The 12,630-nt window shown below is 45.5% G+C and overlaps 1 protein-coding gene across 1 annotated transcript in view; it reads right to left on the bottom strand.

Annotated features, from left to right (window-relative positions):
* dyrk2 (dual-specificity tyrosine-(Y)-phosphorylation regulated kinase 2) overlaps window positions 1-10,219 on the bottom strand; it is a 28,577-nt gene extending 18,358 nt beyond the window's left edge. The window contains exons 1-2 of the mRNA XM_071331708.1: window positions 9,775-10,219; window positions 8,903-9,033 (exon numbers count right to left, since the gene is read on the bottom strand). Coding sequence (XP_071187809.1) covers window positions 8,903-9,033; window positions 9,775-9,814 — 171 coding nt within the window. The 5' untranslated portion in view covers window positions 9,815-10,219. The remainder of the gene's footprint in view (window positions 1-8,902; window positions 9,034-9,774) is intronic.
* Window positions 10,220-12,630: the final 2,411 nt, after the last annotated feature.

Here is a 12,630-nt window from a genome sequence, read left to right as displayed (position 1 = left end):
CCTAGTGGTCACTGTGTGATAATTCATCACAACGTATCAAAGGACAGTAACAGAGACTGGTCTCCTAGTGGTCACTGTGTGATAATTCATCACAGCGTATCAGAGGACAGTAACAGAGACTGGTCACCACGTATCAGAGGACAGTAACAGAGACTGGTCTCCTAGAGGTCACTGTGTGATAATTCATCACAACGTATCAGAGGACAGTAACAGAGACTGGTCACAACGTATCAGAGGACAGTACCAGAGACTGGTCTCCTAGTGGTCACTGTGTGATAATTCATCACAACGTATCAAAGGACAGTAACAGAGACTGGTCTCCTAGTGGTCACTGTGTGATAATTCATCACAACGTATCAGAGGACAGTAACAGAGACTGGTCACAACGTATCAAAGGACAGTAACAGAGACTGGTCTCCTAGTGGTCACTGTGTGATAATTCATCACAACGTATCAGAGGACAGTAACAGACGGGTCACAACGTATCAGAGGACAGTAGCAGAGACGGGTCACAACATATCAGAGGACAGTAACAGACGGGTCAGAACGTATCAGAGGACAGTAACAGACGGGTCACAACGTATCAGAGGACAGTAACAGACGGGTCTCCTAGTGGTGTTGTTGTATTATGAGGGGTAAACAAGGGTTCTGCTGCTTGTCTTTCCTTCAACAGACCCTGGTGGATTTGCTTGTTATTCGGCCCAGATGGCAGATCCCTGGATAGAGAGAGGACGGTGTAACACAAACAGCCCGCTAGCTCCTACTAACTGCACTGTAGCTATGATACCAATACACTCTGTGACAGGGAATGACTTTTAAAGAAACACATCGGCTTGTTGTACATCTGTCTGTCTCTCTCTAACTCTGACACTTGTCCTTCAACATAGACAGGACAGAGCTGGTACCAGTCCTCTGGGTTTAGGGGACAGTCAGTCTCCTTGCTCTGGAACATAGACAGGACAGAGCTGGTACTCGTCCTCTGGGTTAAGGGGACAGTCAGTCTCCTTGCCCTGGAACACAGACAGGACAGAGCTGGTACTAGTCCTCTGGGTTAAGGGGACAGTCAGTCCCAGCATGTCCTTGATGTAAAGGCACAGGCTTCCATTGTGTGTCTTTTAAAAGCAGCAAGGTCATTAACCAGACCCCTTCTGAAATGTTCAGCATGTCAACCTGTTCCTGATGTCTGTATGGTCTCAGCTGGTCTCTGTACTACAGAACAGGACTGAGAGGTGGGTCTCAGCTGGTCTCTGTACTACAGAACAGGACTGAGAGGTGGGTCTCAGCTGGTCTCTGTACTACAGAACAGGACTGAGAGGTGGGTCTCAGCTGGTCTCTGTACTACAGAACAGGACTGAGGGTGGGGGAGCTATAAATGCTTTCACCATGTCAACTAGTTATTCCACCATGTCAACTAGTTATTCCACCATGTCAACTAGAGTTATTCCACCATGTCAACTAGAGTTATTCCACCACGTCAACTAAAGTTATTCCACCATGTCAACTAGAGTTATTCCACCACGTCAACTAAAGTTATTCCACCATGTCAACTAGTTATTCCACCATGTCAACTAGAGTTATTTCACCATGTCAACTAGAGTTATTCCACCACATCAACTAGAGTTATTCCACCATGTCAACTAGAGTTATTCCACCATGTCAACTAGTTATTACACTATGTCAACTAAAGTTATTACACCATGTCAACTAGAGTTATTACACCATGTCAACTAGAGTTATTCCACCATGTCAACTAGTTATTCCACCATGTCAACTAGAGTTATTCCACCATGTCAACTACAGTTATTCCACCATGTCAACTAGAGTTATTCCACCATGTCAACTAGAGTTATTCCACCATGTCAACTAGTTATTCCACCAGGTCAACTAGAGTTATTCCACCATGTCAACTAGAGTTATTCCACCATGTCAACTAGAGTTATTCCACCATGTCAACTAGAGTTATTCCACCATGTCAGCTAGTTATTCCACCATGTCAACTAGATATTGCACCATGTCAACTAGAGTTATTCCACCATGTCAACTAGTTATTCCACCATGTCAACTAGAGTTATTCCACCATGTCAACTACAGTTATTCCACCATGTCAACTAGAGTTATTCCACCATGTCAACTAGAGTTATTCCACCATGTCAACTAGTTATTCCACCAGGTCAACTAGAGTTATTCCACCATGTCAACTAGAGTTATTCCACCATGTCAACTAGAGTTATTCCACCATGTCAACTAGAGTTATTCCACCATGTCAGCTAGTTATTCCACCATGTCAACTAGATATTGCACCATGTCAACTAGAGTTATTCCACCATGTCAACTAGAGTTATTCCACCATGTCAACTAGAGTTATTCCACCATGTCAACTAGAGTTATTCCACCATGTCAACTACAGTTATTCCACCATGTCAACTAGAGTTATTCCACCATGTCAACTAGAGTTATTCCACCATGTCAACTAGTTATTCCACCAGGTCAACTAGAGTTATTCCACCATGTCAACTAGAGTTATTCCACCATGTCAACTAGAGTTATTCCACCATGTCAGCTAGTTATTCCACCATGTCAACTAGAGTTATTCCACCATGTCAACTAGAGTTATTCCACCATGTCAACTAGAGTTATTCCACCATGTCAACTAGTTATTCCACCATGTCAACTAGAGTTATTCCACCATGTCAACTAGAGTTATTCCACCATGTCAACTAGAGTTATTCCACCATGTCAACTAGAGTTATTCCACCATGTCAACTAGAGTTATTCCACCATGTCAACTAGAGTTATTCCACCATGTCAACTAGAGTTATTCCACCATGTCAACTAGAGTTATTCCACCATGTCAACTAGAGTTATTCCACCATGTCAACTACAGTTATTCCACCATGTCAACTACAGTTATTCCACCATGTCAACTACAGTTATTCCACCATGTTAACTAGAGTTATTCCACCATGTTAACTAAAGTTATTCCACCATGTCAACTACAGTTATTCCACCATACTTATACAACACTTTCTAAAATATTTATCTACACACAGTCACATCATGTTCAACTAGTGTGTCTGTGAAATGATCAGCCGTGTATTGTTGCCTCTGAGACAATCTACTGTGTGTGTGTGTGTGTGTGTGTGTGTGTGTGTGTGTGTGTGTGTGTGTGTGTGTGTGTGTGTGTGTGTGTGTGTGTGTGTGTGTGTGTGTGTGTGTGTGTGTGTGTGTGTCTCAATAGCTGTTCTAAATGCTGTCTTTTTAAGTACTTGTCCTGTGTCTTGGTTGGATAACAGGGACATGATGTGGACAGGTGAGGGGGGGGGGGTTGGGGGGGGGGGGCAGGTCAAGGAGACGGTAGAAAGGACGACAGCTGCAGATTACAGGATACCACTGGTCTGTAGCCCAGACGACACACACAACACGTGTTCAGTAGAGCACACCGTAGCAGAAGTCAGTCCCTCCCTGTTTCAGTCCGTTTGGGGCGTGATGAACAAGACCCAGCTCTCTGCAGACGGCCGGGGGTACCACAGTCATTTATCACACCCCTACCCACCCCCCAGTGTCCCAACTAAGAGAGTGATTATCTCTGACTGCCAATACGTCTCACATAGCTCCCTATTCTCATATAGAGCTGATGGGCTTTGGTCACAGGTAGGGCACTACAGAGGGAATAGGGGTCCGTTTGGGAGGAGAGCTGTGTTCTGCTCCCAGCGTTGTGTTCCACTAAGAGGCTTTGCTTCACCACCTCTCTGTATTGCAGAGGTTCTGGTACCAGTACAGATGTCTTCACCACCTCTCTGTATTGTAGAGGTTCTGGTTCCAGAACAGATGTCTTCACCACCTCTCTGTATTGTAGAGGTTCTGGTTCCAGAACAGATGTCTTCACCACCTCTCTGTATTGCAGAGGTTCTGGTACCAGAACAGATGTCTTCACCACCTCTCTGTATTGCAGAGGTTCTGGTACCAGTACAGATGTCTTCACCACCTCTCTGTATTGCAGAGGTTCTGGTTCCAGAACAGATGTCTTCACCACCTCTCTGTATTGCAGAGGTTCTGGTACCAGAACAGATGTCTTCACCACCTCTCTGTATTGCAGAGGTTCTGGTTCCAGAACAGATGTCTTCACCACCGCTCTGTATTGCAGAGGTTCTGGTACCAGTACAGATGTCTTCACCACCTCTCTGTATTGCAGAGGTTCTGGTTCCAGAACAGATGTCTTCACCACCGCTCTGTATTGCAGAGGTTCTGGTTCCAGAACAGATGTGTTTGTGTCAACACTAATGAGGTTAGTTCAGGTCAGGACAAACAGGAGAAGAAACAAAACAGTCAGGAACTGAGTGGACAGAGAGCTAGCGACCTTGACAGCATTAGATGGGCCAATTCTACCACTAATAACACCTGAACATGTGACCTTATTGTGTCTCTGTCCTCCTCCTCTCTGGAGAACAATGACTGTCTGTAACACATGGAGCAACTGTTACTGCCAGTGACCTGCCTGGAATGGACCCCAGGACTACTTGAACAAACGACAGGCCTGACAGGGAGCGTAGCTACTTGAATGGACCCCAGGACTACTTGAACAAAGGACAGGCCTGACAGGGAGCGTAGCTACTTGAATGGACCCCAGGACTACTTGAACAAACGACAGGCCTGACAGGGAGTGTAGCTACTTGAATGGACCCCAGGACTACTTGAACAAACGACAGGCCTGACAGGGAGTGTAGCTACTTGAATGGACCCCAGGACTACTTGAACAAACGACAGGCCTGACAGGGAGCGTAGCTACTTGAATGGACCCCAGGACTACTTGAACAAACGACAGGCCTGACAGGGAGCGTAGCTACTTGAATGGACCCCAGGACTACTTGAACAAAGCACAGGCCTGACAGGGAGCGTAGCTACTTGAATGGACAACAGGACTACTTGAACAAAGGACAGGCCTGACAGGGAGCGTAGCTACTTGAATGGACAACAGGACAACTTGAACAAAGGACAGGCCTGACAGGGAGCGTAGCTACTTGAATGGACACCAGGACAACTTGAACAAACGACAGGCCTGACAGGGAGCGTAGCAACTTGAATGGACACCAGGATAACTTGAACAAAGGACAGACCTGACAGGGAGCGTAGCTACTTGAATGGACACCAGGACAACTTGAACAAAGGACAGGCCTGACAGGGAGCGTAGCTACTTGAATGGACAACAGGACTACTTGAACAAAGGACAGGCCTGACAGGGAGCGTAGCTACTTGAATGGACAACAGGACTACTTGAACAAAGGACAGGCCTGACAGGGAGCGTAGCTACTTGAATGGACACCAGGACTACTTGAACAAAGGACAGACCTGACAGGGAGCGTAGCTACTTGAATGGACACCAGGACTACTTGAACAAAGGACAGGCCTGACAGGGAGCGTAGCTACTTTTATTTTTTATTTTACCGTTATTTTACCAGGTAAGTTGACTGAGAACACGTTCTCATTTGCAGCAACAACCTGGGGAATAGTTACAGGGGAGAGGAGGGGGATGAATGAGCCAATTGTAAACTGGGGATTATTAGGTGACCGTGATGGTAGAGGGCCAGATTGGGAATTTAGCCAGGACACCGGGGTTAACACCCCTACTCTTACGATAAGTGCCATGGGATCTTTAATGACCTCAGAGAGTCAGGACACCCGTTTAACGTCCCATCCGAAAGACGGCACCCTACACAGAGCAGTGTCCCCAATCACTGCCCTGGGGCATTGGGATCTTTGTTTAGACCAGAGGAAAGAGTGCCTCCTACTGGCCCTCCAACACCACTTCCAGCAGCACCTGGTCTCCCATCCAGGGACTGACCAGGACCAACCCTGCTTAGCTTCAGAAGCAAGCCAGCAGTGGTATGCAGGGTGGTATGCTGCTGGCTTGAATGGACACCAGGACTACTTGAACAAAGGACAGGCCTGACAGAGAGCGTAGCTACTGTAACATGATTCCAAGCACCAGCGTAGCTGCATTAAGTTGCATAATTCTTTATTAGACTACTGATTGATAGACTATATTGTCTCACAATTGTATTGGGAAAGGCACCAATCCCCCCCCCCCCCCCCCCCCTCCCCCAAGTGAAAGTTAGTTTTGCAGAGTCGTCAAATCTATGTTCAAATCTATGGACTTTATGACTAGAGGTAAATAATTGAGTAAATCAGAGAGCGACATGGTGAATTTATGATAGAACATTGTTATTACACGTAACACTGTCTGAACCTGATAATGAACAGATAACCTGATTGAATAGTATCAGTACTCAGAGAACAGTGGAGTTACACACATGACCATTGATTATACCTGTCCTCAGCACAGAGACTGGTGAGAAATATGTCTGTTCCTCACAGAGACAGGTGAGAAATATGTCTGTTCCTCACAGAGACAGGTGAGAAATATGTCTGTTCCTCACAGCACAGAGACAGGTGAGAAATATGTCTGTTCCTCTCAGCACAGAGACTGGTGAGAAATATGTATGTTCCTCTCAGCACAGAGACTGGTGAGAAATATGTCTGTTCCTCTCAGCACAGAGACTGGTGAGAAATATGTCTGTTCCTCACAGCACAGAGACAGGTGAGAAATATGTCTGTTCCTCACAGCACAGAGACTGGTGAGAAATATGTATGTTCCTCACAGCACAGAGACAGGTGAGAAATATGTCTGTTCCTCTCAGCACAGAGACTGGTGAGAAATATGTCTGTTCCTCTCAGCACAGAGACTGGTGAGAAATATGTCTGTTCCTCTCAGCACAGAGACTGGTGAGAAATATGTCTGTTCCTCTCAGCACAGAGACTGGTGAGAAATATGTCTGTTCCTCTCAGCACAGAGACTGGTGAGAAATATGTCTGTTCCTCTCAGCACAGAGACTGGTGAGAAATATGTCTGTTCCTCTCAGCACAGAGACTGGTGAGAAATATGTCTGTTCCTCTCAGCACAGAGACTGGTGAGAAATATGTCTGTTCCTCTCAGCACAGAGACTGGTGAGAAATATGTCTGTTCCTCTCAGCACAGAGACAGGTGAGAAATATGTCTGTTCCTCTCAGCACAGAGACAGGTGAGAAATATGTCTGTTCCTCTCAGCACAGAGACTGGTGAGAAATATGTCTGTTCCTCTCAGCACAGAGACTGGTGAGAAATATGTCTGTTCCTCACAGCACAGAGACTGGTGAGAAATATGTCTGTTCCTCTCAGCACAGAGACTGGTGAGAAATATGTCTGTTCCTCTCAGCACAGAGACTGGTGAGAAATATGTCTGTGGTTTATTTACAACTTAACAACATTGTCCCTGGGGCTATTTCAGGACGGACCAATAGAAATCTTCCTCATTTGATTTGAACTTCCTGGACAGGTTTTTATTTTCCGTAAATCATAGTTGAAGATAAAACACAAGGCCCAATAAAATCCTCTGTCAGGAGAAAGCTGCTGAGCTGCTGAGCTAGTCCTTCTGGCTGACTCTATATTTATAGCTATTTGAAGGAAGGGCTAAATAAAGCAATAGAGGCTCCTCCTTCATCTAGCTAGAGTCCAAATCCTCCATTACTTCAGGACACGCTTATAGATCCTGCTGGACTAACTATCCACCAGTGTTAAAACATTACAATATCATGTTTACACATCCCCCCAACATATGGCCCTTATAGTCTCGATTGATAAAATAAAGACATACCTGTCTGAAATCATGTGCAGACAGCAAGTAGGCTAAGTCAGTTGGCTACAGTAGCTACACTGTACAACAGTAAGAGTTGTGTCAACCTCCCAAGACATATAGCCTCTGCTACCTGAGTATCTTTGTCAACGTGACTATCGTAACAATAAATAAAACGGTATCTTTTTCGACAGCATGCAAACTCATATTAAATCTCAACCGTCTATTTCCGAATCCATGTGCGTTCCAACCCGAGCAGGAAGGACGGGTTCGTTACCGCGAACCCCCCCCCCCCCCCACACACAACAACACACAATACACTGGCCATGGCTTCGAGACAAGACTCTTATCGTGTGGCCTCGCATTTTATACCAGTCTGACAAACATACTAACATCTTAACTAACTGTCAACTCAACAACGCTGTAGACATGCACAACAACAACAAAAATCCTAAATATGGTGTCTGGGTGTCTAATATGGTGTCTAATAAAATATGGTGTCTAATACCGTTCAAATCAAATCAAGTTTATTTTATATAGCCCTTCGTACATCAGCTAATATCTCGAAGTGCTGTACAGAAACCCAGCCTAAAACCCCCAACAGCAAGCAATGCAGGTGTAGAAGCTGCAACTGTATTACTGAGTAGGCTAACTAACGTTATAGCTCCAAGCTTGACATCTAGCCTAGCCTATGCCGCCTGCTACGATCATCTTAAAAGTTACAGCACCGTAAAGAACGAATACCGTGTACCCCTTCCACTGTCATAAATAGCACAATAAGCACACGTGACATAGGCTACTAGTGTACGTGTTATCTAGGATTACACTATATAGCTTGATATCTATGTATCGCCTGCTGTACCCTACACGTGCTATGCCCTATAATGTAACACCTCAAGTGACAGTGTGGCAGGACAACTTGTTACATGGTGGCATTTCGTTTAGCTGAACCTAAATCAAACAGCGGCGAATCTAAACCGAACAGCGGCGAATCTAAACCAAACAGCGGCGCTACACTGTAACAACCATGTAACGACCACCCTCCCTGTTCGCGACAACTGCAACAGCTCGCAACAAAACATGTTTTTACTGGAGCCCGTCTACGGTCTCTATAGCCTTTAGGTAAGCGATGCACTGTTTAAATGAAACTACTATATCCATTGCAATAGGCAGAATGACCCGATGTTTAGTCCACAGTCAACCCACAAGCAAGCAGGGCTCCGTAGGCTACGTACCGTGAGCGACTTGATATTCCTGAGGGGTGGTAGTGTGACGGGCGATGGCGGGTCTGTCGCTGCTCCGACCCGGGGACCCCCGACTCCGATTCCGGGGGAAGACTGTAGCTGGCAGATCTCACCCCCTTTGCCTGCAGGTCGTACAAAATGACACACGAAATGAGGTTAATCTGAATGGGCCTATTGACCCACATAGGCCACCTCAGAGTTATTAGGCTATAAAGTAGGCTATGGACTCTGCCTTAATCCCTTTTAAGGATAGTCATTTAAGCAGGCATTTGGGGGGTCATTTTAGGTGTAAATCCTTCTTTGCGACAATGGCTTCGGCAAACAGGAAGCCTAATTCCACATTATTTGTGCTTGGAACAACAGATGATGACCGCCAGAATGTAGGCTACCCTGGTTGTAGATCCGTTTGCGCCCCATAGTCGTGTAGCATACAGAGATCGTAAAAAACAACACAGCCAACCAGTCACAGAAACCAGTGGGCATATGATTCCGTCGTGCTTGCAGAAATAAACCCGTGTTCTCTCTGACACACATACTGTCATATGGGATAAATAACACACCAGCATTTGACTTTGGTTTTTCAAACAGCACACTTCAGGCTTTAGAGAAGGAAAAACAAATCCCCGAATGTATCGCCATTAACTGCTCAAAACATAGAGCAGGGATACACTATTTTAGCAAAGGCTACCCCCTCGTCAACAGACCAGGGAAACCCGAAGCAAGACTCGGCGTAAACGTGTAATAAACATGTTACAAAGGACCCGACAAAAAAGCATAAAATCCATCAACAATATTCCGCCGGCGATCAAAGTGAGTTTAACCGTATTGTTTAGCCCGTTCGGCTCCATATTGTTGTTCCTTACCAGTTGGGTAGACGGCAGCGTACGGCTTCTTGGATAACATGGCCGCTGGAGAGTCACACACAGAAAAACCCACTTCAGAATCTCCCCTCCTCCCACTCGGCGGTGTGATCACCAATTTCGCTACTCCAATCAGCTACACCGAGTCTTGCATTCGCAACGTGCAACTCTGCAAAACTGGGAAGTCTTCCATAAACACCAGCTGAAATGTTGCTTCTGCTGCCACCATCGCTTGGAAATGTAACCCAAAAACACGAACCTATAGATACAAAAAAAAATATCCCACGCTAGGCTACTGTAGAGCAATACAACAACAAAAAAACTCCGTGTTTTTTCCTTTCAACACCAGCAACATTCGAACGTTAGATGCAGCAGGAGCGGCATCATTCTCTCTCACATACACAGTAAATACAAAGTCGGTCAACAAGTTTGGGTGTCGCCTTCTCCTTATCTATCGTCCTTGCACTCATCCACCTCTCTCTCTCTCTCTCTCTCTCTCTCTCACTAATGAGCGTGAGATGTGGTTGGTTCCGTTGCTAAGCTGGCGACGCACCACCAGTCTATGTTCCAGCGGGAACCGACAGACAGCCTACATCAGGGAAGTCCTCTTGGCCACTTGGTGATCACTAACCCAAACCCAACCACCCCGTTAATTAGTACAACGTGATAGGAAGAGCTATAAGGACCTTTCTGACTTGCAACTATCCAAAACCTAAAACAGAACTTTACCATAACCCTAAACCTTAACCAAACACTTGACCCCCCCCCCCCCTAACCACAATCTTTTCTAATTCTGAAATTAAACATCGGTTTGCACGTCAGAATAGTCTGTATAGCCCAATCCACATATGCTACTCTACCGCACTTTGGTGCCCCACGTTGGTGCCCCGCTGAACCAGTATGTGTCTAACATACACAAGCCCATAGTGAGACCTCCAGGAAACACACTATGGGACTTCAACATGCGTTCTCTTTAGACAGCAGCAACTGAAATCCCTATTGTACATTATTTGAACAGTGAGCTTTTAGTACGCAGACTCTCTCATTACTGTTTGAGTTGCAGCTGTTTCTGACTGCAAAGGGGTACAACTGTGTTTCATCTGTTACACATTCATGACATTTTGGATTTACACATTTAGTTCATCAACTTTACTAAACCGTTGTGTTATTCGTTCTCACAGGACTACAACGATCCCTTCCATTGGTTGGTACTGATACTGACCTGTCTGTCATTGGTTGGTACTGATACTGACCTGTCTGTCATTGGTTGGTACGGATACTGACCTGTCTGTCATTGGTTGGTACTGATACTGACCTGTCTTCTATTGGTTGGTACTGATACTGACCTGTCTGTCATTGGTTGGTACTGATACTGACCTGTCTGTCATTGGTTGGTACTGATACTGACCTGTCTGTCATTGGTTGGTACTGATACTGACCTGTCTGTCATTGGTTGGTACTGATACGGACCTGTCTTCTCATTGGTTGGTACTGATACTGACCTGTCTGTCATTGGTTGGTACTGATACTGACCTGTCTGTCATTGGTTGGTACTGATACTGACCTGTCTGTCATTGGTTGGTACTGATACTGACCTGTCTGTCATTGGTTGGTACTGATACTGACCTGTCTGTCATTGGTTGTTACTGATACGGACCTGTCTTCTATTGGTTGGTACTGATACGGACCTGTCTTCTATTCTCGAGTACTTTCTTATTCAGGTTTGCATTTATTTTTGGTGATCTAGTATAATTGCATTGTTAAGGAAGAGCTGACCAGCAAGCATTTCACTGTGCTGTTTACTCCTGTTGTATCCTGTGGTGCACGTGACAAATAAACTCTGATTTGAGTTGAGCTCGAGTGCAATTTAAGTGCAAACCGTTTACGAATCTGCATTATTAGTACTGAATTAGTGCTGTGTTAGTTTAGTAACCTACCTTGAAAATACGGCATGGAGGATGTCTGGCAGGCTGCAAAAAAGTAAAATAAATAAAGGTGAAATAAAATAAAATAAATAAAAAGGCTGCAAACTATTGCAATATTCCCCAAGTGAAGTGAACTATGTATTGAAGCTTGGTGGAATGGACGAATGTACTGACCACTAGAGGGTTTAGCTCCTTCAACGTCTACTCCCCCAGTCTCAGGCCTGACCATACAGGAGTCAGGATTCAGGAGTGAACGCGCACGCACGCACGCACGCACGCACGCACGCACGCACGCACGCACGCACACACACACACACACACACACACACACACACACACACACACACACACACACACACACACACACACACACATCTCTGAAATTAAAAATAAAAGCAGTGAGATCCTTCCATACACACTAGCATGTTGTCCCTCTGAGTCAGACTAGTAAAACTAAGTGCATGCTCTTCAACCGATTGCTGCCCGCACCCTCCCGCCCGACTAGCATCACTACTCTGGACGCTTCTGACCTAGAATATGTGGACAACTATAAATACCTAGGTGTTAGACTGTAAACTCTCCTTCCAGACTCACATTAAGCATCTCCAATCCAAAATTAAATCTAGAATCGACTTCCTATTTCATAACAAAGCCTCCTTCACTCATACTGCCAAACATATCCTCGTCAAACTGACTATCCTACCGATCCTTGACTTCGGCGATGTCATTTACAAAATAGCCTCCAACACTCTACTCAGCAAACTGGATGTAGTCTATCACAGTGCCATCCGTTTTGTCACCAAAGCCCCAGATATGACCCACCACTGCGACTTGTATGCACTCGTTGGCTGGCCCTCGCTACATATCCGTCGCCAAACCCACTGGCTCCAGGTCATCTATAAGTCTTTGCTAGGTAAAGCCCCGCCTTATCTCA

The sequence above is a fragment of the Salvelinus alpinus genome, chromosome 11 (assembly GCF_045679555.1).
Source record: "Salvelinus alpinus chromosome 11, SLU_Salpinus.1, whole genome shotgun sequence".
In the NCBI taxonomy this organism is placed as follows: Eukaryota; Metazoa; Chordata; class Actinopteri; order Salmoniformes; family Salmonidae; genus Salvelinus; species Salvelinus alpinus.
The sequence above is the reverse complement of the archived record's forward strand: the minus strand, read 5'-3'. Positions and strand labels throughout refer to the sequence as shown.